The following is a 27365-nucleotide window of genomic DNA, read 5'->3' on the forward strand; positions in this document are numbered from 1 at the left end:
ACGCTCAATCATCCAGGTAAGGAAAACCTAAAAAAGCTGGACACGTTTTCTCAGACTGAAAAGAGATGAACAGAATCTACTTATTTGGGTTCTACTTTAAATGAAACTAATTAAACTTGACATGGAACCAAAGAGCAGTGTGAAAATAGACTCTTTCCAAGAGCTCGAGTTTATGCACGTTGCTCAAATATATTCATTACGGCGAAAAGAAAAACAAAAGTGTGACCCATCTTAAACACACAACGCAGTTTGTTTCATAAGCATTTCCAGTTTTTAGCTTGAGCTAGAACTGTTAAGTTAGACATTTTACAGTCAATGCTTTTTTAAACATGTGAAAAAGCCTGAAAGGTTGAGTCAGACAATAAAGCACGCTCTTAATACTGAATTTGCACTGCATGATCCAAATGTGTAGACCGGGGCTAGAGATGTGCGGTTTGAGACCCGGCAAAACTGAGTTTAAGACATTTTAATATTTTAGCTTTAGCCAGAAAATGAGAGAAGTTTAAATGCATTAGTAACATAATTCAATCTAAGCACACTCTTCATCAATCCTGTTTAAGTGGTTCAGCTATTTCAACAAATGATCTATGTTCATGTATGAGAATTAGCAGTTGAGGGAGCTAATGTACGGTAATGCAATCTAATGGATCCAATACAGAGAAAAAAACAGTTTAGGATTTCAATTGTTGTGAGCTGAAGAAGGAAGAACAGTGCACAGAGTCCTGGGAGGACTTGAGACGGGGTCTGGGTGCTAGGGAAGACTTATCAGATGACTGGGGAAAGTTCAGCAGTAGTGCCAAGAAGGTGTTCGGTGTGTCCTCTGGACAGAGCAAAGAGGACAAAGAAACTTGGCTGTGGAATGAGGGAGTACAAGAAAGTGTTCAAAGAAAGAGGTTGACAGAGAATAAGTGGGATAGGCAGGATGTTTAAGAAAGTAGACAGGAGTACTGGGAAGCGAGGTGTACAGGAACGAGAGGTGGTAAAGACAAGGAAAAAGTTTATAGTGAGTTGTACCTACTGATCTCCAAAGGCCTGAGCATTTCAAAGGTTACTGTGTCTGATGTGGGCGTGTCTGATCATTACTGTGTTTTCTTTGAAAGTAAAATCTCAGCCCACACAAATATATCAACAACAGTGATCACAAAACGGTGTATAACTGAACACAGTAGTGCAATTTTTAACCAGGTCTTCCCATTAACACCTGACCTGTCCAGAGGGTCAGTCAATGAGCTCGTCAATAGCTTCAATGCTAACATGTTAAATGTAATGGACACTATTGCTCCCATTAAGGTGAAGGTTATCTCTGGAAGGAAAAAGTCTCCATGGAGAAACTCCACACTGGTGAAAAATGAAAAAAGAGAGTGTAGGAAAGCTGAGCGCAGATGGAGAAAAACAAACCTCCAGGTTCATTATGACATTTATAAAGAGAAACTTCACAATTATAATTTACAACTGAGGAATGCAAGGAGGTCCTACTTCTCTGACATCATCACTAAAAACAGCCATAATGCTCGGGTCTTATTTTCTACAGTTGACAGGCTAACAAACCCTCCTGTGTCAGTGGCAGCTGAACTTCATTCGACCATGGCCTGCAATGACTTTGCCAAATTCTTCACTGAAAAATCCAAAAAATTAGACAAGCAATTGGTACATCAACAGCAGATCCAGGATATGTACTGTGTCCACCAAAAAACTGTTTAAACACCATGAAACAGTTTCAACCTATTAACAGCAAAGACCTGGAGGACATCTTAGGTCAACTGAACTCCTCCTCCTGCTGTTTAGATGTCCTGCCAACAAGTTTTTTCAAAAAGGTCTCAAAGACTTTAGAGTCAGACCTGTTACAGATCGTCAACTTTTCTTTATTATCAGGTGTGTTTCCAGAATCACTAAAAACTGCTGTAATCAAACCTATACTGAAAAAGGACAATCTTGACAAGACACAAATGAACAACTACAGGCCGATCTCAAATCTCCCGTTTTTAAGTAAGATCATTGAAAAAGCAGTTTCTCAACAGCTCAGTTACTTCTTAAAACAGAATAATTGCTACGACGCCTTCCAGTCAGGTTTTAGACAGAACCACAGCACTGAAACCGCTCTGACCAAAGTGTTCAATGACATATGTCTGAATACAGACAGTGGAAAAATGTCAGTCTTAGTTTTACTGGATCTCAGTGCAGCATTTGATACAGTTGACCACAACATATTACTCAAACGACTGGAGAACTGGGCAGGTCTTTCAGGAACTGTACTAAACTGGTTCAAAACATACGTAGAAAACAGGAAATACTTTGTATCAATAGGTAACTTCACATCTGAGCAGACAAGTATCACATGTGGAGTTCCCCAAGGTTCCATCTTGGGACCCCTTCTGTTTAACATCTACATGCTCCCACTGGCACAGATTATAAACAACAACAAAATAAACTATCACAGCTATGCAGATGACACACAAATATATATCACAATGTCACCAGGAGACCGAGGCCCTGTACAGGCTCTTGGTAAATGCATTGAGGAAATCAATGACTGGTTGTGCCACAATTTTCTCCAGCTAAACAAAAACAAAACTGAGGTAATAGTCTTTGGCGCCAAAGAAAAACGATTACAGGTCACCAGAGAACTTCAATCTATACATCTAAAAACCACAAACCAGGCGAGAAATTTGGGTGTAGTGATGGATGCAGACCTAAACTTAGAGAAACACATTAAGACAATAACAAAGTCAGCTTACTATCACCTCAAGAATATTTCAAGGATAAAAGATCTGATGTCTCAACAGGACCTGGAAAAACTAGTCCACGCATTCATCTTTAGTAGGCTTGATTACTGTAACAGCATCTTTACAGGTCTACCTAAAAAATCAGTCAGACAACTACAGCTCATTCAGAACTCTGCTGCTCGAGTCCTCACTAAGACCAAAAAAGTGGACCACATCAGTCCAGCTCTGAGGTCCTTACACTGGCTGCCTGTCCGTCAGAGGATAGACTTTAAAGTTCTGATGCTGGTCTATAAAGCTCTGAATGGTTTAGGACCAAAATACATCAGTGACCTCCTGACCCAGTATGAACTTTCCAGATCCCTCAGGTCATCTGGATCCGGTCTTTTATCAGTTCCCAGAGTCAGAACCAGACACGGAGAAGCTGCATTCAGCTTTTATGCTCCTTATATCTGGAACAAACTCCCAGAAAGCCTCAGATCAGCTGAAACACTCAGTTTATTTAAATCCAGGTTGAAGACTCACCTGTTCTCAGCTGCATTTGAATAAAGCACCAAATCCACACTTTAAGCTTAAATTTCAAAACTTACATTAACTACTGATTTTATCTACTGTTCTGATTTTATCTGTTTTGATTTTATATACTGTTGTTTGTTTGATTGTTAATTAGTTAGTTTATTTGCTTGTTTTAATCAATTTTAAATCATGCTTTTTATTTGTTCTTGTTTCTAATGTCTCTGTAAAGCACTTTGAATCACCTTGTTGTTGAATTGTGCTATACAAATAAACTTGCCTTGCCTTGCCTTGTATGTGAGGCTGGATACTGAAGGAGTGTTCATAGCTGCACCGTGCTGTTCTCTTCAAGGAATTACCATTCCACTGCTTTGATAGCACTTTAAAGCATATACCTAAGGTTAGAGCATTTAATATTAATTCAGTGCCAACTGAGTCATGTGTGATTCAGCGAATTTCAGTTATTTACCCACATTAAGGCCTGTTTATCTTAGGCTCAGCTCTTTTGTGTTGGTGCAACCTGACAGGAGCCCATCCACTCGCGTTACATATAAAATGTTATAACGCAAGTTAAATCATCAGTCAAGCAGAAGTTAACACCAAGATAAAAGTAGCGAGGTAGTGGCTGGATTTCATCTTTACTTTTTGCGGATGATGTCATTCTGTTTGCTTCAACAGGTGGTGACCTCCAGCTTGCACCGGAGCAGTTTGTGGTCAAGTATGAGACGTCGAGAATGAGATTCAGCACCTCCAAGTCCGAGATGATGGTTCTCAGCTGGAAAAGGGTGGCGTGCCCTCTCCTGGTCAGGGGAACGTTTCTACCCCAGGTGGAGGGGTTTAAGTATCGGGGTCTTTTTCATGAGTGAGGGGAGAGTGAAGCGTGAGCCACAGAAAGGAGTTTCCTTTAGAAGTGTCCTGGACTGTGTTAAACTTGATTTGGACTTCTTTGGGAAATCTGATTTATGACGAAACCAGAAGTCACTCTTGACCCTACACCGCAACTCTCCACGCCATTCACACCGTTGTGAGCTGCATCAGTCTGATGTGTAGTTGCATTTCTCAGGAGGTGCACATCAAAGGTTATAGCATAAGGTTAAAATGAATTCACAATTACATTGTAAATTACATCATAGATTTGCCTTCGAAGCATGAGTCACGCATTAGAAATAGGGTGAGGAGGGCTGTCTGTGTCAAAAGGAGCCAGTTGAGGTGGTTTGGGCATCTGACTAGGATGCCTCCTGGACAATTCCTAGGCATGTATTTCAAGTATTTCCTACTGGAAACAGGTCCTGGGAAAGACCTAGGACTCTGAAGATATTATCTCTCTCAGCTGGCTTGGGAACAACTTTGTATCCCCCTGGATGAGCTGGAAGACGTGGCCAGGGCGAGCAAAGTCTGCCTGAGCTGATCCCACATATGCGGCAAAAGAAATATGGATGGATAATTTTAAAAGGGGCATGTCTAGTTAGCTTTTCCTCAAAAAATATATATTTTGTTAAAAGCGATTTTCAAATAGCTAACAGGGTTTATCAAATACTGTATTTGCCAATTTTAAAACCTTTATCCACTTGTGAAAGATTTCCTTTCAACATTAGTTTACTGTATCTGCCGCACTAAGACTGCTGAAACATGTAATGCATCCATTTTTAATGCAGGTTTTAGTAAGTGGCATGCATGTGCAGAGACTGTTGTAGAAAGAAACCAACACTCAGCATGTGGAGGCTGCAGGAGATTATTTGTGTGGTGAGGCAGTCGCAAATCCTCCACAGTCAGCACTTGGAAGCAAAGTGGAGGCGGGGGTGCAGACACTGTAGTGATCATGTCGTGCATCGTGGCTGATGTGTCGCTGTATTAACTCATATCTTTAAAGTAAATCAACTGCAAGGAAATCCCAGTGCAGATTGTGCTCAGTTTTCCAGAACAGTGTGTGAAAGCAGAAGAGTTGTAACCCAGGTCTTACCTCAGCCAAATTTCTATTACAAACATTGATTTCAACAACCTTACTGTTGCATCATGCATTAAAAAAGGCCATGTTTAAAGTTTTGCTTTTCCCAGCCATCAGTCTGACGCAATTTGGTAGTATACACAGCCTGGGGTCGTGTTTCTACGCCTCATTTTATTTTAAAATGTCCAACTGACAAACTCAGTTTACAAACCTAAGTGAGATGAGTCACATACAGAGGGAGTCAGATACACGTCACAGGAAGAATGAAGCTAGAATGATATATAATAATTTTTTTTTAAAAAGTGTGAAAGAGGAGGTAGTGCAAACCACAGAGGGCTGATCCCAATCACGGACGACCAACAGCTCACTGAAAGAGTTCACTGAAAGATCAAAGTTCAATGCCGTAAAGACAAAGTGTGCATTTCAATCTCAACGTGAAGTTCAAGGGTGAGACTCCCTAAAAGGAATCAAAGAGGAGGGCGTGATTACGATTGTGAAATAGTCAACAGGCAAAGAATATTTTTATTTTAACCTCCAACAAGAGGCCATCTATCCTGTTTAAAGCTGATTTTTTAAGATTTTTGTAGCATCCCTTAACATAACAATTGGAATCACGTGTACCATGTTTATAAAGCTCTACATACTAAAACCTGTAAAGCGGGAATGGAACCTCGTGAGAAATGCCACAGTCGTGGAGGGCAGCACCAATAAGCTGAAATAATTCTACTCAGTAGAAGTTTTCTCTCCTTATTAGCTTATTGATGCCGTTCTCCACAACAGTCCCAGTTAGGGCTGCTCGATTATGGCAAAAATGATAATCACGATTATTTTCACTGAAATTGAGATCACGATTATTTGACGATATTTATTTAACCCTTTAAGACCTACTATAGAACCAAGTCCACCAGAGCTTATATTATTTTTATTTATTTATTTTTTACATGCTGTAGTGCCATTTGTGGGAGCATTTCAAGTTGCTGTACATCAATACAACTGTTATAGCCCATATTTTAATAATATGTATGCATTAAGTCCATAGTAATTACATAAATTGCAAAAAAGTGCAATAAACTACAAAAAAAATTGAAAATCGCTTTTGTTTTGTTTACATATATTTCTACTTGGAGAAATTTAAGAGGTTTATCCCTCAAAACTTTAAATACAATAAAGTTGCAAAAAAATAGTTTCCCACCACAGGAAATTTATTTTGAGTGTCTTCATAGTTTTATTTTGGAGATACACCAATTTTTATATACTGCAGGAAAAACAAAAAACAATCCTATGATGCAAATTTGCAAAGAAAACAGCAGGTGCATCATTTCACTGTGGGAAGTGTTACGAACAGCTGATCGGATCGGCAAAGCGTGTTTCTGGAATATTATGTTTTTGTTCCTGCAAGCGCTTTTTATGCAATTTTTGCAAAGCTATATGTGGAACGAAACCGTGACCGAGGACAAGCTGATGGCATCAGATGTAAGTACAACTCCTCCGGTTTCATATGCAAAACAAATTATTGCGCTAGCTTACACGGTTCAGGTTCTACAGGGATTTAAAAATAGTTACGCAAAACGGAGCGTGCTGCTCTGACCGGCTTTAAAGGGTTAACAATGACTTTAAAATAATATAAAATGGTGTGCAACACCACTGAAGTTTTTTTTTTTTTAAACTCTTTTCAACCAACGGCAGTCACTCTCCAAATAACTTCTGCTTAGCTTTCCGGGCTTCCCTCGGGTCCTCTTAATCAGCGGTCTCCACCCTTTTTTGCGCCACGGACCGGTTTATGCCCGACAATATTTTCACGGACCGGCCTTTAAGGTGTCGCGGATAAACGAGGGAGGGGCTAATAATCGGCTCAGTCATTTTTAATGATCGTTGAAAGCCCAGATCGTAATCGTGATTAAAATTCGATTAATTGAGCAGCCCTAGTCCCAGTGTCAGTTAAGTGTAACATTTCCCATTAAAAAACAAAGTTTAATAGTCTAAACCTGCAGTTCTCAAAATCACTGATGACAAATTTTATGTCACTTAAACTAAAGTGGACCCAACGAGGCTCACAGACGTGTAAACTATAACAACTATTACAGGGGAGAAAATAAAGGATCCTCCCCAATAATTCTAACACTGACTCAGCTAATTTGCTAATGTGGACTGATTAAGCCATTTCTCCATGTACTCTGTTTACATTCCTAATAAGGTGACCTATGCAGCAGCAGGGGCAGAAGGAAGCATGTGTTGCACCCCGAGAGAATGGAGTGAGTTAGCTTAGGGTCACCAACCAGCAGATGTTCTGTAAGAAACCGTGACTTCAGAGTTTCATTTCCAAGGAGAGAAGTAACAGAGAATACTGCCACAACACTTGCCCCGTTATTTTTTGTAGGAAGTTCATTTCCTTGTTTGCTTTGCAATTTAACAGTTAACTCGTTGTGGTTTGGTTACAACCACTGAAGAAAAAAAAAAAAATCTCTGTAAGCCCCTGTGAAGAAAACCCATAATCTCACTGCTGACTAGGGTTGCCAACCGTCCCTTAAAAAACGGAATCGTCCCGTATTTAGAAACAAAAGTACACGTCCCGTATTGAGCTAATAAGGGACGCACTTTGTCCCGTAATACAGTGAGAATCAAAAGTAGTCTATAACTTTTAATGGAATTAACACTTTGTTTGAAAACATAATTCCCAGCCCCTCTCCTGCTTTGTGACCAATGAGCTGACAGCACACTTATGACAATTCGAGTATGACAAGTCAGATTACCGCTCATCTCATTGGTTGAGGAAAGGTCGCTTACGGAGAAAATACCGGAAGACAACAGATGACCACAACAACAAGCATGGCCAACAGGGGAACAAACGCCGACACTGCGGTGCAAGTCTCGGACGGCACACTGTGCGTCCATAAAATGAAGGTTATAACAGAAAATCTGTCGCTCGCTCTCTCTGTCTTTCACTCACACAGACACACCACCACATCAACTTTGCTAAATTGCTAATGAAAAACATGATCAGGCAGCTGTGATTGAGCAGCGATGTAAATCCAACTATTTTCACGGTTGTTGTGGTCGTGATAATTTTGTGATGCCACATGGAAAAGGCTCGGATGAGCTTTCCAAAGTTCTACAAGTTGTGCCTCCATCGCTTGTGTCCAGATCACACGCTGCACAGCTGTGCTGCAACGTCTTTTTCACCGACGTTTACGTGTTTGCGCGTGAGCAGCTGCGGTGACACCCTCACGAGCGATTGATGATCGGGAGCTGGTCGTGAGGTGTTAATCGCTTCTCGTTACCCAACGTATACTACACGACGCACGATGAAGGCCAAAATCGGGCTGATCACCAAATCGGTCGCACGACTCAAAAATCGGCTCAAAATGGGCCAAAAATCGCACAGTGTGAGCCCAGCATTAGAGCAGCAATGTTTGTTCGCTCAGAGAAAGAAAAAAAAAAGGCTGCAAAAGTACAGGGAGGAATGGGAAAAGGAAAACACCTGGCTGGAAAAGTGCACTATAAAGCGCACTGCACTGTGCGCTGGCGCACTTTTTCCATAGGCATGCTTCTATTGGTGGGCACATGAAGAACATGAGGGGCGTGAAAGCTCGGGGAACCCTTTACCAATTTTTTGTCCGCCAGGCCACGGCAGAAGCAGATATGGTATGTAAACACTGGTTTGTTTTTTTTAAACCCTCTGGTTAAGGTTAATATGGGCATGTGCAGTGAATATCAGCGCTATGTGGCCAGAAGTGTAATAATATAATTTATTTTGTGTAATAAACAACTGCAAGGATAGATGATTACAACAAATAGATCACTAATACATAAAAGTAATACATAGATGAATAATGATGATGAGTTAAGATGCGTAATCATGGGAACAAGTGGGTTTACAAACAGGAGCAGCTGATTAGCATTAGAAAAGCTGAAATAATACCTCAACTGAAGCCAACTGTACTAAATGCACTAAATGTGCACTGTTACAAGAATATTTTTCGTTCTATTGCTTTCTATTAATTTATATAATTTTAAGTTAAGCAGGACAGAGTTCTTTTAAAGAAAGATTTACTTATATTCTCAAAAGTTAAGCATGACAGGCTTCTGTTTAAGAAAGAGACCTGTTTTACTGTGTTAATGTTGTCATTGTGAGCTAAAAATAAATGGCTAAATGATCATTTGTTTCCCATATGGTCATATCACAAAGAATATGCATCTGCTTAAATCAAGTTCAAGTCAAATGGTTAAAAAAATAATTTCACACACAAAAAAAGAGCTACCACACTGGGAAGGGTGAAGACAACTGGGTTGCCCGGCCCTGGCCACGAGGTGTCCCTTATTTATTTTTCAGGGAGTTGGCAACCCTACTGCTGACCATCAGAGGAGTGACTATGTGCAACTACTCGCGCATTAAGATGACATAAGGAAGTAATTATTAACTTCTATTTCTGCAGCTTAAGGAGAAAAGGAAATGAGCTACTGGGCATAGAAAAAAAAAACCCTCAAGAACAAGACTGAACATTAAACAGCTGCAGGGGTCGTGCTGAGGTTAGGTTTACCTTAAGAAGCAAAGTCAGACAACATTTGGAACAATCTCTGTTCGGGGAAAGCGGGGAAAGATAACATCAAGCCAAAATGTCACACAAACAGCCTAAGCACAAAGGCGACAAACTCACCTTATACAGGAAGTCCATCAAATGACATTACAGGCGTTTTTGCGATGTGAACCTCAGAGACAGTTTTGGTTTTCCTGTATCAAGGTAGTGCTGGCTCCTTTCCTAGAAGGCAACGCGTTTCCATTTCAGTTTGCCTCAGTTACGTGACCAGGGCAGATCTTCACGGCAGGAAGACGACAACCACTGACATTAGTTTCAAAATGTCAGCACATAAAATCCAGAGTGGAGTAACTGACCACTCCTTGACCACACACACACACACACACACACACACACACACAGCTCAGGAGTTAATCATTTACCCAGAATTTTTTTTATCTTTTTATCTTTTTTATCACAGCCAAAAGAAATTATGGATCACAGGCTCAGTTGACTGCCATAAACCTACTAAGTACAAACACAATAAAGACATGCAGAGTGCTGTAAATGAACACAGGAGCTCTGCCCTTTGCACCATGTTCTTCATAGCAACTAATGCCTTTGGTATTATACACAAACTGAATATCTGTGCATCTAAAAGGCACTGTATTAGGAATTTACTGCTTCTAAATAAACAGCATTTTACCTTTTTCGCTTTGTCAGGAACAGAAAGTTTATTTAGTTATTATCATTATTATTATTTAGTTATGATTTTGATCAAGGGAATAATCTGATCCTGAAGTGCTGATTAGATGTGAGCTGTGCAGGATGTAAGATAAACAGTCATACGCAAAGCTATGCATCCATCTATCCACAGCGGGGTGTAATATTAGTCAGATGACTTCATTTAAGTGCTTAAATGAAGCAGCAGCACAAACATGGTTGAGAGGTCCAGTTCACTGACTGGCAAAGGTTGCCCAAGTCGGCATGCCTGTCAATCGAAGCAGCAACATCCCTAAATTTAAGCCTTAGTAGCATAACTCAAGGAAGAGTTGGATATAAATAAATAAATAAAAAATCCGCCCATTACAGTTGTAGAACTATTACCTCCAATCTCAAGGCCACACCTGGAAATGGGTGCAGTTCAATGAGTTGGTGCTCCAAGTATCTCAGTGTCTTGTTAATGTGCAAGCAGGAGACTAACAGATTAGTGCAGCATCTGCAGTGATGTGGATGCTGAATCAGTCTGTTGGGGTGGAGAGAGCCGAGTGTAAAAGTGAAACTGCCGATTTTTACCGATAAATCGACAGCTTTACTTTTGTGTTTTGATGTACGTTCCTACCCTCACCTATTGCCTCGAGCTGAGGGGAATGATTAAAAGAATGAGGCTGCAGAAACAAGCAGCGGAAATGATCTTCCTCTAAGGGCTGTCTGGGCCCTTAGAGACTCAGTCATTCAGGAGGAGCTCAGAGTAGAGCTGCTACTCCTCCACATCGAATGGAGCCAGCTGTGGTGACTGGACACCTCCTAGGTGAGGGGAAACAAGCACGTCCTGCAGGGAGGAGGCCCCTAGGCAAACCAAGGACATACAGTAGACATTGCATCTCTTAGCTGGCTTGGGAACACCTTGGAATATATATCTATATCTATCTCTCTATATCTGTATTTATCATTAGACATCTCAATAGATAGATCAGTAATTGCGTTTAGTGGATCGAATTTCATCTAAATGCTTCTAATTCTCTGCGTTAACTAGTGAGATTCGACTTCGAAGTGTGTATGCCTGGTGATTCAACCTTTGTCTAGTTCCCGAGTAGTTGCAACATTTGAAATGAAGTCCAAAGTTAGGCTCAAGGTGGGATTTCCTCGATTGGATCTGCCGTGAAAAACTGAAAACAACGGCAGAAGACGAACGTGTACTCTCAGTCAGTAGTGGCCTTCATGACTGGTTATTCAGAAATAAATGTTTTCCCATTTCTACCTAGCTGCACATATAATTCACAGTAAAGTTATCAAAAATATGGCTTGTCATTCTGGGAAAGATAGAGCTCCTGGGAAAGGTGAGTAAATCAGTTAATAAAACCGCAATCCTGATATTTCCTGGTATGAAATTGAATGTATGCCTGGAATTTACAAACCATAGTCATAAACGGATCAGCTCTAGCAATATGAGAGTATTCACGGCTGGATTGTAATTATTTTCTGCTGCAGCAAGATAATCACGAGAGGACCTTGTTGAGAACCTCTGTGGAGGAATTCTGCTTTCTTTGGCCACTGACCAGCTGCCCTCAGGCCTTTGCCAGCCATGTTTATCAACTCGTGCTCCACCAGCAGCCTCGCAATCAACTCTCATTATGTGCCAATATTGTTTTCACTGTTTTCAACAACGTCAACTTCAAGAAAAGAGGAAGGAAACAGATTTAACTGTGTGCCTGCTGATATTTTCCAGTGCTGTAATAAGAGGGCGATTTCAACAGGAGCTGCTCTCTGAGCGTTCCTGAACATTTTTATGTTGTAGTCAGAGCTGCTGTATGTTGGCAGAGAACTGGATGTTACTAGATCTGCACGGGAGGGAACATCACTGTCCAAAATACACACTCCAATGCCAGAGAGGGCAGAGGAAGCTGATGCAGCATAAATCCAGCACAAGGAGAACTGATAGGAAAAGACCAAACTAAGGAAAGACTAAGTCCTGCCAATGTGTTTAGTTTAATGTGGTTTTAAATCAGAGCCACTATCTCATATCCTTTATCATGCAGCCAGTGATGGTGTAGCCTGACCTGATAGGGCAGGCTGAAGCTTTTGTGCATGTGGGCGTGCGTACTTACTCCGTGAATAACCGAAGCCACGGCGTCCGTAACCTGGCTGGGAGCATCGGGGTTGCTCATGGCTCTGCAGTAGAGTCGTTGCTGGAGAGGCGCTGGAAAGCTGGTTTAGACTGGTGTGGCTTTAGCCCTTCTCTTTCTCACTGGGACTCAGACAGCTTTTGGGCAGCATAACCTGGAGCCAGATGCAGATCAGGGAGTTAGATTACATGATGACAGATTTAAAACTTCAAGGTGAACAAGAGTGCAAAAGCCACCAAATACAAATCTAGAAAGAATAAGGACGAAGCTATCTTTGAGATTTAAACGAAAATTGTCAGCGTTACACTTTTTTTCAAGGTCAGACAGTGAACTGTCCTAGTCAATTAACCCCGGGGGGTGGGTGGGGTGGGGAGGCCCTTTTGTTTCTTCAGACTTAAACTGGTCACTTTTATGATGAAGAAAAATGTAATGCATTATATTTGAGCCATAAAAAGGCAACAACTTCAGAGAACTACATTACATCTTTCTTTTCCTTTTTATTTGATTCTTGCCTTGAAGCCCTGCAGAGCTTCCCAACTACCATTCAAGGTCGTTGACCAATTCAGCTCGATAAGATAAGAGCCAGATAACATTAATGCTACTATGAAGAGGAGCCTTTGATAAGCGGCAGCACGTGCCTCAGCCAACCTTCGTCATTCCAGAGTCTCCGTCACGTATGGTACACATGTAATCATAGGTAGAGATTGTGTAAAATGTTATTGAAGGGGCTTTCGGTACAATACGTACAAAATTAATTGTATCTCTCATTAGATTTTCTTTTTCATTATTAAATCAAAAGTTGTGAAATGGTGTGGTTCTGACTTCTTCTGAGTGCACCCTGAATGTCCTTGGCTGTTGATGAAAGCAAGAAATTGAAGATGCCATCTTAAGCACCTGGGGGAAAAAAAAATATGGTTACATTTTACAGTAAAATGTAACCATATTGTCAGGCTAAAAAGATCAACCGAAACTTTAGCCAAATTAAGCAAACTGGTTACTTTTGTATATATCAGGTACCCAAAGAGTCCTTAAACAATATTAAAGCAGCAGGAGGGCCCTCTGTGGGTTCATGTTCTGCCAAAGCTGGCTTTCTGACAGCATCTATCAAAGAAATGATAAGCCTCCTTGGTGCCTGAACGCAATCATATCACTGACCTCGTTCACAGTGAGCAATTTCATAGAGGTTTCTCTGAAGTACAATCAATGATATAAATTTTAATTTAAGAGGCAGACTTGAACTTTTGTTTGGACATGGATTTAGCAAAGATAGTACTTCACTGCACCAAATGTTAATTACATGCATAGTTTGAGATAATCCCATCCGTGCGGCAGTGGTAATAAAAGAGTCCGCCTGAGTTTGAGCTTTGGGCGTGCATGAAAATTACTTTCTCAGTAAACCTAGACCCCACCACAGTGGAGGAGGCAGAGCTGGCTACACAGGGATAAAGTTACCAAACCCTGGGATTCTGGGAGAAAACTATGGGAACCAGCTCATCCACCTAAGGGCACGTCTGTAATCATACCTTTAGGATAACAATAATGATCAGAAAAGGAAAACAATAATGACTGCAGTTGCCTTTTCAAGCAGGTAGGTTAAGAAACAACATGGTCCTCTGTCTGACATCAGGTACACTTAGAGGACTGAACAAAAGAAAACTGGTGGGTCCCTTGTGCAGGAACTGAAAAAGGCACTGATAAGTGCTGAGGTCAGCATGTTCCTTTTCCCACCTGGAAGAAATCCATCAGGTCTTCCAAGAGTCATCCACGAGTCTGGTACTTTGTAAAGAGTTTCTTAGATGAGGAGGATGGAATTTTTTTTCTTTATAAGCTTGAAAACTTTTCCGTGTTAGACTTAGTCACAGCCTTTAAATGTGCAAACACAAAGCTTTGGGAAATCTTTCCTTCAGGGAGGAAGTAAGTATGAAAACAGGAAGAAGGTAACAGCAACAGACAGATGCCTGTCAGTAGGAGCTGTAAACTTATAGAAAGAAATGGAACAAGTGGTTTCCAGATTTCTTTCTAGCAGCTGAAAAATAGGTCTGATCCACACATACACAAGTCCAAAGCTTCAAATGCAACCAAATTAGCTGAAATTTTAGTGCCATGTGTGTAAACTAAACAGAAGTCAAAGACGCACAGCAAATGTTGAAATTGTAAATTTTTTGTTTTGTTGAAAGGTATACTCTTACTTTGAAACCTATTAAAGCAACAGGTTTCATAAAAGGCTAAGTTAAGGCACCACCTCTTCTTTGAACAATACTTTTGGTAACTGAGGAAACTTTTTACCAGCCAATTTTCCCGTTATTGCTTAATATAGGACTCTAGCTAATTAGCTAGTCAGGCTTCCTTTGTATTATGTGCCAAAGGTTTTATTTTGGTGAAAGGTCAGTAAGCAGCAATGAGACTGATGACACATGCAGAATGTGGTTTGGCATTACCTTGTTGGAACAAGGAAGGCCTTCCCTGAAAAAGGCTTGTTTGAATGGCACCATACACCAATCCAAACCATGCAAATATAACATTAATGGACCCTTTACAGATATGCAAGGTAAACACACCACGTGCATTAACTAACCGCCATACTATAATGGATGCCGACCTTTCACGTGAATCTAATAACCTGCATGGTGCCTCTCCTCCTTAGCTCCAATGACTAGTCAAATTCTGAATTGCTCATTTTAAAAGCGCTCTAGCCACCTGGGAGCTTGTTTGGTTTGCATGGTAGTTGGATTTGTTGATGTGCTGCGTTCAACGAAAATAGCCTATGTGTTACTGAGCCTTTGCAGTTGTATCGACGGGCTTGTAGTGGTGAGCCTGGATTTATAGTAGGCCCAAAGACTTCATACTCAGAAACAATACTAAATTGCTTTAGCCTGAACTCTTTTCATCTGTATTTGTTAAAGACTCAGCCTTGTTTGAATGCCTTTTTTTGTGTAAATATAGCAAGTCTTGGTCAAAGGACAACGTCTAAAGCTTGGCTGGGAAAAAAATAACCTGGTGCAAAAATAAAATGAATAAAATCACATTTAAATGTAATTTATAAGTAATAAAAACATTTTAATGCATTTACGAAAAAAAAAAAAAAAAAAAAAAAACTTCCACCTGACATCTAAATTTAAATGTCATTCTGCTTGACAGGTGCCCCGACTGGTAAGTGTTCAGTGTTTTATTAGCCTGTTACTGAGGACAGCTATGCATTGCACCCATAGAGATTACAGATGCAGATTGCTATATAGCCCTCTAGCTTCAGCTGATAAATGGCACTCCAGCCTTTCATCCATATAAGATAACTTTAAGAAAACAGTAAAGTTGAGCTTTCAACACCAATGAGTGACATCTTTCATGCCATCTGTGATTAAGACACTAGCCTAATCTTTTATGAAGTGACGTACAAAGATGATTTGTTTTTCATTCTAAGCATACAGATTAATAAAAAATAAAATCAATCACAGCTAACATTTTTCACCCAGATCTACCTCTCATACTTTTTATTATACAAGCACTGTGCCAACCAGGAGATTACCGCTTGAGAATTTAACATTTACACTTTTTCTTCAGCATGTGCAGCTTGACTGTGTCCCTAAGCATATAGCAATGTAATGGAAGACCACGATTATAAGTATCCCTGCAACAGATGGTCTGCCCCCCCAGAGACTACTGATGTCAGCATCATCCAGTCAATTTGGGATTACTTACTTATTAGAGAAGTCACTGCCCCAGCCTAAAAAAACAATAGAAATTAAGCCAGTTCTTCAAGATCCTCAAACAAATTAAGTACTTAATGCTTATGTCTGCCTATGGTTACCTTCAAAGGGGTCACACCCAGTGTTGACTTGAATCAGATTTTTACAGAAAACAAGCGGGTGTAGCGTGTAACATGTTATTTTATAGTTTCTAACGCGAGACTGCAATAAATCCCAAAAGCAAACACTTCCTTTGCTTTTAATTACACATCAGATTAATCTGTAAATCTCCAAAGATCTGCATCCCACTTTCAGAAGAAGAGGATAACGGAGTGGGAGAGTGATGAGAGCTTGACATTTTCTCTTTATTTGGATCTCTGATGTGTACTTTGTGATGACTCATCGCTCCCAAAGTGTATGAATGCACCTGACTCTTTGGCTCTGTGGTATGTTGTAAATTTCCATTCCTGATGGAAATCCCTCTATGTTTTTAAACTTTTCTGTGAGGAAGAGTTCCCTACCACCTGATGCATATCACAGACACATTTATGGGTAAATGGGATCCTTGAAGACAGCAGGTTATAGAAAACAGAGCGCTGGATTAGGAGTCAAGTACTGATGGTTTGGCGCAAGAAAATCTCAGAAAAATAGCAAAAATGTCTTATACAGACCTACAAACTGCTTATTCTGCACCTGTGCATCTTCCACTTTGATGTCATTTGACCGTTTGTGTTAATCGCAAGCAAAAGGTTAAAAACAGAGGTGGGACCAAGTCATTGTTTTGCAAGTCTCAAGTAAGTCTCAAGTCTTTATCCTCAAGTCTCAAGTCAAGTCTCAAGTAATGTCAGGCAAGTCAGAGTCGAGTCTCAAGTCACTGGTGTAAAAGTCCGAGTCAAGTCACAAGTCTGAAATTTTGAATTTCAAGTCCTTTCGAGTCTTTAAAAAAAAAACGAAAAAAAGCATGTTGCAGTTATGCTAAATGTAAATATTAGACCATGTAATTTTTTAATCTGTGTTTTTCTCAACACATGACAAAATTAGTGATACAAAAAACCTGTTTTATCCTGTGAATAAAAGTATATGTTTTTGTCAATGTACCATAATAACAGAAGCGAAACGCAATATTGTGTCAGGACAATTCACTATTTATGCACAATAAATAAAGGAGCATAGCGCGACCATTTCTGTTCAGCGCCAGACTTGCTTGTAACCTATATCACCAATTATGTTAACTACAACAGCAGACTGACCTTTGTGTAAATGCTTGGAGCAGACTAACCTGTGAGCTGGAGGGTTCTGGGACGTTATATTTGATCTTTGAATGGCTGCAATCCAGGCCACCCGTCGCGTCTTTGTCACTTCGGAAACATGGCTCGAACAATTTCTCTTCAACGACGTAATCCGATAACAACCGATCTCTTTACCCGTCGGCTTCCCGTGGCTGTCATGCGACCGGCTATTGCAGTTAATAATACAACAGCTTCTTGACATTTTTGTGTTTCTTTTTATCGCTGTGTGACTGATTTTAATTGAAAGCCTGCGTGCGCTAGTACCTCTTGCCACGAGTTCCCAGAATCCTTTGCGGTTCTACCCGTGAATGACGTCACATTTTCAATCTCTATATAATATGCATGTTAAATTTTATATTTGGGGTAAAATATCAAGTCTTTTCAAGTAAACCGGTTCAAGTCCAATTCAAGTCCCAAGTCATTGGTGTAAAAGTCCAAGTCAAGTCACAAGTCTTACAACATTTTTTCAAGTCAAGTCTAAAGTCATAAAATTAATGACTCGAGTCTGACTCGAGTCCAAGTCATGTGACTCGAGTCCACACCTCTGGTTAAAAATATCCTATGTCGTGCCCTCATAAATACACGAGACAGTCAGACGACGGGACGGAGGTTATGAGCCAGAAGAAAACCCACGACAAAAGCCCACATGTGCGTTAAACCAACGTTCTGTCAAGACGCCGCGGCCGGGCCCGGCTTCGGTTGGCAGCTTGGCACGTGAGCGCCAACCGCAGTCTCCCTGCACATCTACAAATTCTATCAAAAACAAAGCATAATTAAAGAACAGTTCAATAAAATGTGCACACTGCCAATAAAAATGCCCGTGCACAGAAATAGAAGCTTGATCACAATGTCCAAACCTCAACCAATACACTGGCCTGTATTTATGAAAGCAGGACAATGACAGGGAAGAAAGAAGAAGTATGAGGTTTCATTAAAGAACAGAGCTTTTCCTTTAGCTGACAGTGCAGGTTTGAACAGACAACACCATTTTTTTTCCTGAAACACCGACTGTGTTGCTAACCTATTATACTATTAACCTTTTATTTAAAAAAAAAAAGAACAAAAAAAATAAAAAAAAGAACTAAAGTGGGTGAAGCGACAAACACTTTAGAAAAATCACATCGTTTTTTGATGTAGCCACAAATGGTCAAATTCTGATTTAACCACATCACTTAGAAAGCAATCCAGTCCTAAAATGTGTCCTTTGAAGGCACCAATTTAGGATTTACAACACTGGAAAAACATGTTTGTGCTACTGAAACACAAGTGGGCAACAAGAGAGCTCATTTAAAGATCATTTAAAGGGCTTTTTGTTGTTTTTTTGGTTTTCTTACCCCCTTACTTTCCCTCCTTCCTCAAACTGTGTAATCTGTGGAGCATATTTTGATTTGTTTACAGCTGGCTACAGATCACTGTGGTTGAACCCTGAGTCAGCTCTAATCTCACCTCAAATGTTTCATTATCAGGAAGGATTAGACTTGACAAATAACGGATCAGGTTACTCTTTTAAGCACTAGCCCATATGAATAATGAATTAATAAACCAAATAAAAATGAATGGCAAAATCAATAATCTGTAAAAAAAAATACATACAAATGTGACAAATGCAAATAGTTGAAAACCTAGCAACTGTTAAAGAAGCAGTAAAAAAAAAAAAAAAAAAAAAAAGCTTATTGATTGTACCATACCTTTGTGTGCTTTACTGCAGAGAAGCCACCGCAGACATTGTAGTGCAATTCTGAACTCTGCTGTGAATACAGACCCGGGGCTGATCAGAGTGCAGGGAGAAAACAAACAGAGGGAGAGGAGACAGATAGGAAGACAAAAAAAAAAAGAAGGAGAGAGAGCGTGTTAGAGATGTGGAGTGTCTCGTCGAGCCGAATGCCCTCTCAGACCAACATGCACAGACTGATAACGCCAGCCTTCCTCCTCGGGATTACGTTTCCTCCTCCAGCCTGCTGACATGTAGCCATGTGACTCTAGGACCCATTCAGCACTGAGTCAGAGGCTGCTGCACGCACACACACACACACACACACACACACACACACACACACACACAGAAAGTGGAAATGCGGCGATCGATATCTCTCTTTACATTCTTTACAACAAACCGAACGAGGGGAGTTGGATGTTTTGACAATTTTTTGCCTTTGTGACATAGACTTGCATTTGCTTACCACTAACTGTGACCAGTTCAGCTAAAACTAAACAGTGATTTTCTGCAATTTAGTTATGCTTTTTTTATTTTAGAGACCTTAAAATTTCAAATAACCCATAATTGGCACGCACCAAAAAAAGAAAACAATGATTAGACGCAAGTTAGGAAGGGTAAACATACTTTTGAGCAGCTGAAGTGTTATTTAAGAGTTACTGTAGATATATCCTCAGGCTCCAGCCTCCAGGTTATGTTTTTGTGCTTTTTCACAGACAGTGCAGAAGTGTCTTAAATATGCTAACCCTTTAGGATTCACCGCAGATCATCTGTCCCCATCTAGCCCCATCCTCAGCATCTTCCCGTCACACAAACCCTCTGCATGAACCCCATCCACTACATCAATGAATCTTCTGCTGGCTTTCTTTTCTTTCACGCTGAAAGCTCCATATTCAACATCCACTGTCCCTTTCTCTGCACACGCCTGACCTCGCCAAAAAGATTTTTGGTTGTGTCTCTGGGAAAACACTTGCTCTGTGATGTCAGTGAACACTTTCCTCCTGGGTTTATGGACTCAGTTGCTCGGAGGATTATCCAGAACCTGCTCATGTCCCTGCTGTCATTGTCATAGATCTTCTTGTCATTTTCATGATGGCAATGCCGAAAATGCTCAACTCAAGCCTAACAGGACTTCACTAACCAGTGGGTGACGTAAGAGTAGCTAATTTCATCTTTTATACTGTGCATGATCCTAACATGTTAAACTGAAAGGTTAAATTAATAAAAACAAAATTAGCCAATATATTTCTGGCATGTTTGCATACTGATATTAGCATGAAGCTGGGGGGGGGGGGGGGGGGGGGGACAGTTTGGGGGATGCTAGCATGTTTACAATGGGCAACACAAAGTACAGCTAAGGCTTATGGCTAATTAGTGACCAGCAATGAGCCAATAAGCACCATGGAAGTTACTAATGATGTTTTCTCACTTGTTGTCCAGCTGCGTGCTGAGACACCATTGCTATCCTATATTCATTATCTGCCTGGACCCACATCCTTTATCTCACTGAAATTGTGGCAATATTACGGCTAACTAACACTAATGTTTTGTGCATAAACAAACCAAGGTGGGAAAAACAAATGTAGGTGTACACTCTGTGTACATACTGTTTGTTTTTCCAGTCAGTTTAATATCAGATTAATGTTTTAAATGAAACATGAGGGGAATCACCAAAGCAATTACAGGTAATCGTAAAGGAAATCTGAATACAGTCCACCCAAAAATTGTTGCAGAGACCTTTACTTCAAAACCACAAATGTCAAACTCGTGAAAGTTGGAGAGGAAACATGAGGGGATTTCTAAAGTCAGTAGACGTCAACTGCTGGGGACAACGACTGCATGTCTAATCTAGCATCTGAGGGGCCATTCATAAGGGTAGGTTTCACCTGAGCTCAGCTCCAAGTTTCACAACAAACTGTCTCCTTTAAAATAAAGAAAAAAACTTCTCATTGTAATTAGATGATAAAAGAATTGAATGCACTTTATGACAAACTGTGTAAACCCTCCAGATGCACTGTAGGTAACTGTAAACTGTAAATATTAAACATAAATAAAAACATAAATTAATAAATTAAGTGTTTCTTAATTGGTCGACCCAGTAAACGGTCAAACCATACAAGAATATTTTGTGGTTCTCCAGTTTTTCTAGCATCAAAGTCACATGAGGTTTGCACACAGTGCTTCCCATGTATTTGTTCTCAAAATATCCATGACAAATCTCTTTCTCAACCTAAAAAGGGTGAAACAAAGTCATGTGACACAAACTTAACAGGTGACCAAAGATGGCAAAGAACATGACAGGGGGATTTGTGAGGGACATGAACTGGACAGATTATTTTCTTGTTATCGTTTATCATCTTCTCATTTGGGCTATGAAACTTCTGCTTTTATTTCTAGCTCCCTCTGCAGGTTATTTACTACAGGTGTTTCTACTTCGCCACCCACACCTGGTTTTCAGACCCTGCTGAAAACACATTGTCTCTTTCTTTATTTTGTTTGAAAAATATATTTAAAACGTTGTTTTACGCGAAGACAGAGTGCTTTAGTTGTTCCCTATGGTTATATCTGCATAACAATAATTATTACAGAACTGTGAGAATGTGTTAAGCCACCCCTCATTTCTTTAGATTTTACTAGGCAAATGAGAAAAAGGTGCAATGATTGGATGTAGTTTTGTTCAGTTCATTTTCAGTCCAGTTCATGTATAACTGGCTAACCAACTACTTCAACCTCCCCACTTCCCTTCCTTAAGAATGGCTTTTTGACAGCTGCTCTGCTGGCTCTCGCACCATTCGCGCTGTCTTCTCTGCATCTTTCCCCTTTTCCTCTGGTAGAGTCGGACTCATCCAGAGGAAACATTCCTGTTTACCCTCAACTTTCTCAAGATGTTTGTCCACTGTGAACATTTCTAATGACGCGTCCAACTGAAGGGCCAGAAGCATCTCTCAGCTCCTGTGTCGTCTCTTCACTTTCCTGATGGAAAAAACACTGTTTTATGTCTCGAAAACTGTTATCTTTGGCATTTTTCATAGAATCACCTAAAGAAGTGGGAACAACTGTGACCGTGCCTGAAGATACAATTGTTTTGAATTGTATCTAAATTGACTTTTGTGTGTAGACACAACACTGATTCATCCCTTGAGTCAGGTGCCTTTTATATGCTTGAATGAGTCATAGGTCTGTGTTAAGTGGCTTTAGAAAAAGATAAATAAATACTAAAATAAATAAATAAAACACTTCCTATACAAATAGTCAGCTACAAAGACTGAACTGAAAATGAGTAAATGAGCAAGGAATTTTTTTTTTTTTTAAGCCTTCAGAGTCTACTGCTAAAGTCAGCTTAATGATTACAGGAAACTCTGGAAGCAAAATAGAAAGCAAAATACTCCTTGGAAGCAAAATAGAAAGAAATGAGATGTTGAAATGTTGTTCTTTAAACATCTACCTGCTTCACTAAAGAGCGCCCGTCAGATCAGCCACGCAGCTCTTCTTTTCTTCTTTAATTATTAAAGGGTAATAGCTTTCATCTAAACATGTAAACAGTGGGTGCTGAAATTAATAAACAAGTATTATTTTATTTTATTTTTTCCCCTGGCCTGCCGCAGCTTTGCAGCATAGTTGGCAATGGAAAAAAAAAAAAAAAATCCTCTCATGTTATGGAAGAATCAACACCATTACACAATTAATCCCACCTAAAGTCACAAAAGCCGCCACATTAATTGTGTTTTGCAGCGAGCAAAGAACAACCCTGTGATCTAAACAAGTTGCTTATCCATTCGCCAAATAATCAAGCACTGCATTCCACAAAAGCTTATATCAGCCTAAGGGCTAAAGAAAAACCAAACGCCAGCAGAAGTCGGAGGGTGTGTGTGTGTGAGAGAGGTATAGTTGTTTGTCTCCGGGGATGTAAGCTCACTGCAGAGTCACATGCATATCTTGCGGGGGAAAAAAGCTAAAATTAAAGCCACTTCAAAGTCTGGGGCTTTCCTCAATAATAATAGCATTATCCACTGTGGCCAGCTCTAAAAAGGTGCAACTTCATACACACATTGACAACAGGTAGTCATTTCTTAACCGCAACCACCAAATGAGAAGCTTACATCACATCACCAACCTGCACAGAATATGTCAAGTTAATGTTAGGTTAATATACCGAGCCAGATTTGGCCCAAAAGCTGGACTAAATAAAGAAATCTGTACTTCGGTCGAAACATGAAAGCAAACACAAAAATGACATTTGACGAGAATTCTTGCACGACAACAAGCTGCCTTAACGCAGTGTTAGTGTTAACGCATTTCGGAAAACTCCCCTCAGCTTCCTGTAATTCTTTTCTCCACTCAAGTTTAACACAAGGCAATATTCTTAGTCATAAAGACACACAAACACACTGAAGTGATGCAGCTGAGGCTGGACTTGCAAAGACTATGCATTAACACAGAGGTTCACTACAGCAGTCAGACCCCTTGTGCTGCCTTCTAATGCAGACTGACCTCGATGAAGCTGTATACCTCTGACAGCTGCCCTGCCTGTGGATCTCTATGGCGATTTGGCACTGGTGTGTTGATAGCGTTCACTCAGTTGCCTCCGAGTGTTTTAGCCTAAAATAGCTCAGCAGTTTAGAAGTGACCCCGCCAACTCCTGAGTTTTGTAACATGCAGACATCTCTTCACAGCCCAGTGGCCACACCAGCTTCACTCAGGGTTTGGCACGGTCTAGAGACTTCAGCATGACTATGCTTGTTATGCGCACAAAGTCACTGGAAGAGCTCCAGTCTAACACAGCGAACAGCTGCTCTCAGTCAATCTATGCACATCTTATATCAAACTCCCATCAGAGGGTTCAGGCAGAAAATGGCTGTGCTTACAGCTGAAACAGCACCTGTCTTTGGAGTGACGAGAGATTTCAGAGACTGCTGAGTCCCAGCCAGTCTATCGTCCTCACCTCCAGAAAAGAGAACGCAATCATCTCTCAAGCATTCACATACCTCAGAAAGGCTTAGGGTATACGAGACACAGCGGCAGGCTAAAACAGACGCAAGTCTTCGCTCTACTTGAAGAATATCAGTGTCCACAAAACCGAAACAACCCAAGACTCAGCAAGTTAGAAAAGGCTGCAAAGACTTAATGTGTCTGCTATAAATAGGAGGCATGGAAACTGAACAATGCATTCAATCAACATGAAATAGGTCTTCTTTTTTTTTTTTAATCCTTGTTTGACCTTTATTCCCCGTTTATAGAGATAAAAGAGATGTATTAACAAAAGCTTCCACTCTTTGTCCTCCTCCTTAAAAAAAAAAAAAAAAAAAAAACAGTCAACAGGAAGTAGCAAGCCTCTAATAAACATACAAAGTAAAATACGTGTCTATGTTTTCATCTTATATCTAGATATTAGTTTGTAAGGAGTCAGTGGTTAGCCAAAACAACCAGTCACAAGCTTGAAAATCACAACAACGAGCTTAAAAAGTAAAAACAATAAAAATGTTAAAAAAGCCATAAAGAGCCAAAGGGTAGTATTCATATTATCCACCCATTTCATCCTCTGTTATTAAAAAGATATTGACAGCCTCCAACAGCAATTGTGGTATTGGTCTCAAAGTACCCATATCAGATTGTAATAAAACCACTGAGCTAGCACAGTGAAGGTTCTCTCGTATTCTACTTCAGTGAATACTGAGATAAAGCACCTTGTCTGCAGCAATGTAATTACAATGCTGGATTACACATAGTAATATAAAGGGGGGGGGGGGGGGGGGGGGGAAGCACACAGTGTAATAATGGAGAAAAGACGAGTTGGAGCCCCCCGAGACCGGTCCTATCCAGCTCCAGTAGTCTTAGGGTGTGGTTCTCCTTCTCAAAATTGCATCAAGGGCTGCTCAGGTTGCAGAAAAACAGCAATTGTGAAGCTGTGACCCGGTGCACTTAGAATAACCACTTATTGTCCTGAGACTTAGAAAGGCGCGGGAATAAAATATCCCCTGGACTCCCAGACCCAAAACAAAGCCCTAAAAGAGATCTCACACTATGCCAAATACAAGTCAGCCATTTATTCATTTCTTGGGAAACAACGTAATGTGATTACGTTTGTGTGGCTGGCAACACAACTTGGGAAACCTTTGCCAGACTGAGAAAATGAATGAAATTTGAACTTGTGTTTGCTTGGGAAAGGATGATGAAGGCAAAGATTGATCCAAGAGGAACAGAAAGGATGTCAAACCAGATCATATTTAGTCTGGTTTAGATGCTCCCAATAAACTACAATCTGCAGACAACTTAATGAGCTTTAATGTAACAGGACAGCAGGCCTAACAATGCACATTCCAACGTCTACAGCCAAATCACATAATGATAATTAAATGCAAAATAGCAGGATAGAGCCGAGCAACAGCTGAGCAACAGCCAAGCAGGCCAACGTCATGGTTCCAGATAATAAACAAGACAAAAATAACAGTGTTTAGGTTCAGATACATTTTTCAGGATTAATATGTTTATGGAAAAAGCAGCATGCTTGTTTATCTGCAAGGGGAAGGTAAAACAAACATGAAGAGCTACAAACCCGTGATAGATTATTACCAAAAAAAACATAATGCAGAAAAATGGGTTTGGGATAATGCAGAGAGGATATAATACTCAGTTTGTCCAGCTTCTCTTTTTATTGCTTATTGCACTCTCAGCATAACATGTAGCAGAATGTTAGGGGTGCAACGATACACAAAATTCACGGTTCGGTTCGATACTTTGGTGTCAAGTAGGGCTGCCACGATTAGTCGACTAGTCACGATTACGTCGACTATCAAAATCGTCGACGACTGATTTAATAGTCGACGCGTCGTTTGAAGCTTTGTAAGATCGCAAAAGACGCAGGAATAAGTAGCAGGATTTAAGAGTGTAATAACGGACTGAAACAGAAGATGGCAGCACTGCATGTACAAGGATGCCAGCTGCCGTTAAACCCCGAAGAAGAAGAAGAAACTGTGTCCCAGAATTCATAGCGCAGCCCAGCTCAGTTTCCAACAATGGCGGCAGCTAGCTAGTTTTAATTTTACTCTTATTATTCTTTCTGGGTTACAAAATAAACGTTTAACATATTTTCAGGCGAGAATGTAGCTGTGTAAACCTCAAATATCTGCTCAGTTTATCAAGACACCAAATATTTTCAAAAGCGCTCCGACGTTTTCGGAGACGTCTGTTACCCACTAGCTCGATAGCGAGCCGGGGGCTAGGTCACTAGCGCCGTGAGAACACCGGACTCCCGGCAGATCGTTTTCAAACCCACCGCCGTCTTTCGCTACTCAGGTTAAATATATATAAGTCACTTAGATAACTTAACAATGTTATTGTTTGGCTTTTTTTAGTCTTTTATTTGTTCCTGAGTAAATCGGTTTGGCTGAGATTAAAGGTATAGTTTTTACACAGCTGAATAAACGTCAAACAGACAGCTGATTATCAGAAGTGTGAGATGCTCCAGAATTTACTCCAGTGTCCTGTTATATTTTAGATAGCAAGGAGTTTATTAAACTTCACTGAACCAATCTGCAAATTTCATTAAAATTTAATAAACTATCATCTTGTCTTTATTTTTAGTTAGCACCTACCTTAAACACTTAAAGCTGTAAGCTAATGATAGTTATATAAGAGCAGATGCTGCTGGTGCAATAAGCTGTACGTTTTACGTCCAATGGATGATGATCTGATTAGTCGACTAATCGCAAAAATAATCGGTGACTAGTCGACTATCAAAATAATCGCTTGTGGCAGCCCTAGTGTCAAGGTTCGATTTTTTTTGATACAAAAAAAAAAAAAAAAAAAAAAAATGTTCATGCCCGTTTAATTTGTCATTTATTAAAATTATAAATATATATTTAACTCAAAAGTACAGTTTTTAAATTTAATGTTGCTGAAACAACAAAGTAATAAAAACATAAATCTGATTGAGGAATCACTCATCTTTGGAAAAGAGAGTTTATTACAGAGAAATGGCTCTTTCCAAAATAAAAGCTATAATATACGCTTCTTCTGGGCTATACTCTCAGCAGCATATTAAACATATCAGGTCCCCATAAGGAGAATCATATGCTAACGGCTGTCTAAATGACTCGGGTAAAGTTTGTAGCATCTGTGCTTGTTGTTTTTGTCTGCTTCCA

The 27365-nt window shown here is 40.1% G+C and overlaps 1 protein-coding gene across 8 annotated transcripts in view; it reads right to left on the reverse strand.

Moving 5' to 3' along the window:
- Positions 1 to 27365, reverse strand: part of slc4a2b (solute carrier family 4 member 2b) — a 54087-nt gene that overhangs the window by 19490 nt on the left and 7232 nt on the right. For 5 of the 8 annotated variants that reach the window (XM_085468141.1, XM_085468139.1, XM_085468137.1 and 2 more), the window contains 2 exons: positions 19199 to 19278; positions 12521 to 12692 (listed from right to left, as the gene is read on the reverse strand). In XM_085468141.1, coding sequence (XP_085324267.1) covers positions 12521 to 12580 — 60 coding nt within the window. In that variant the 5' untranslated portion in view covers positions 12581 to 12692; positions 19199 to 19278. Of the gene's footprint in view, positions 1 to 9833; positions 10066 to 12520; positions 12693 to 19198; positions 19466 to 23715; positions 23765 to 27365 lie in introns of those variants that run through there. The other 3 variants (XM_085468136.1, XM_085468135.1, XM_085468138.1) reach the window with 3 other exon arrangements.

This window comes from Copadichromis virginalis, linkage group LG9 (assembly GCF_057382275.1).
Source record: "Copadichromis virginalis isolate Kocher_CV1m ecotype Utaka linkage group LG9, C_Virginalis_male_GT1.1, whole genome shotgun sequence".
Classification (NCBI taxonomy): Eukaryota; Metazoa; Chordata; class Actinopteri; order Cichliformes; family Cichlidae; genus Copadichromis; species Copadichromis virginalis.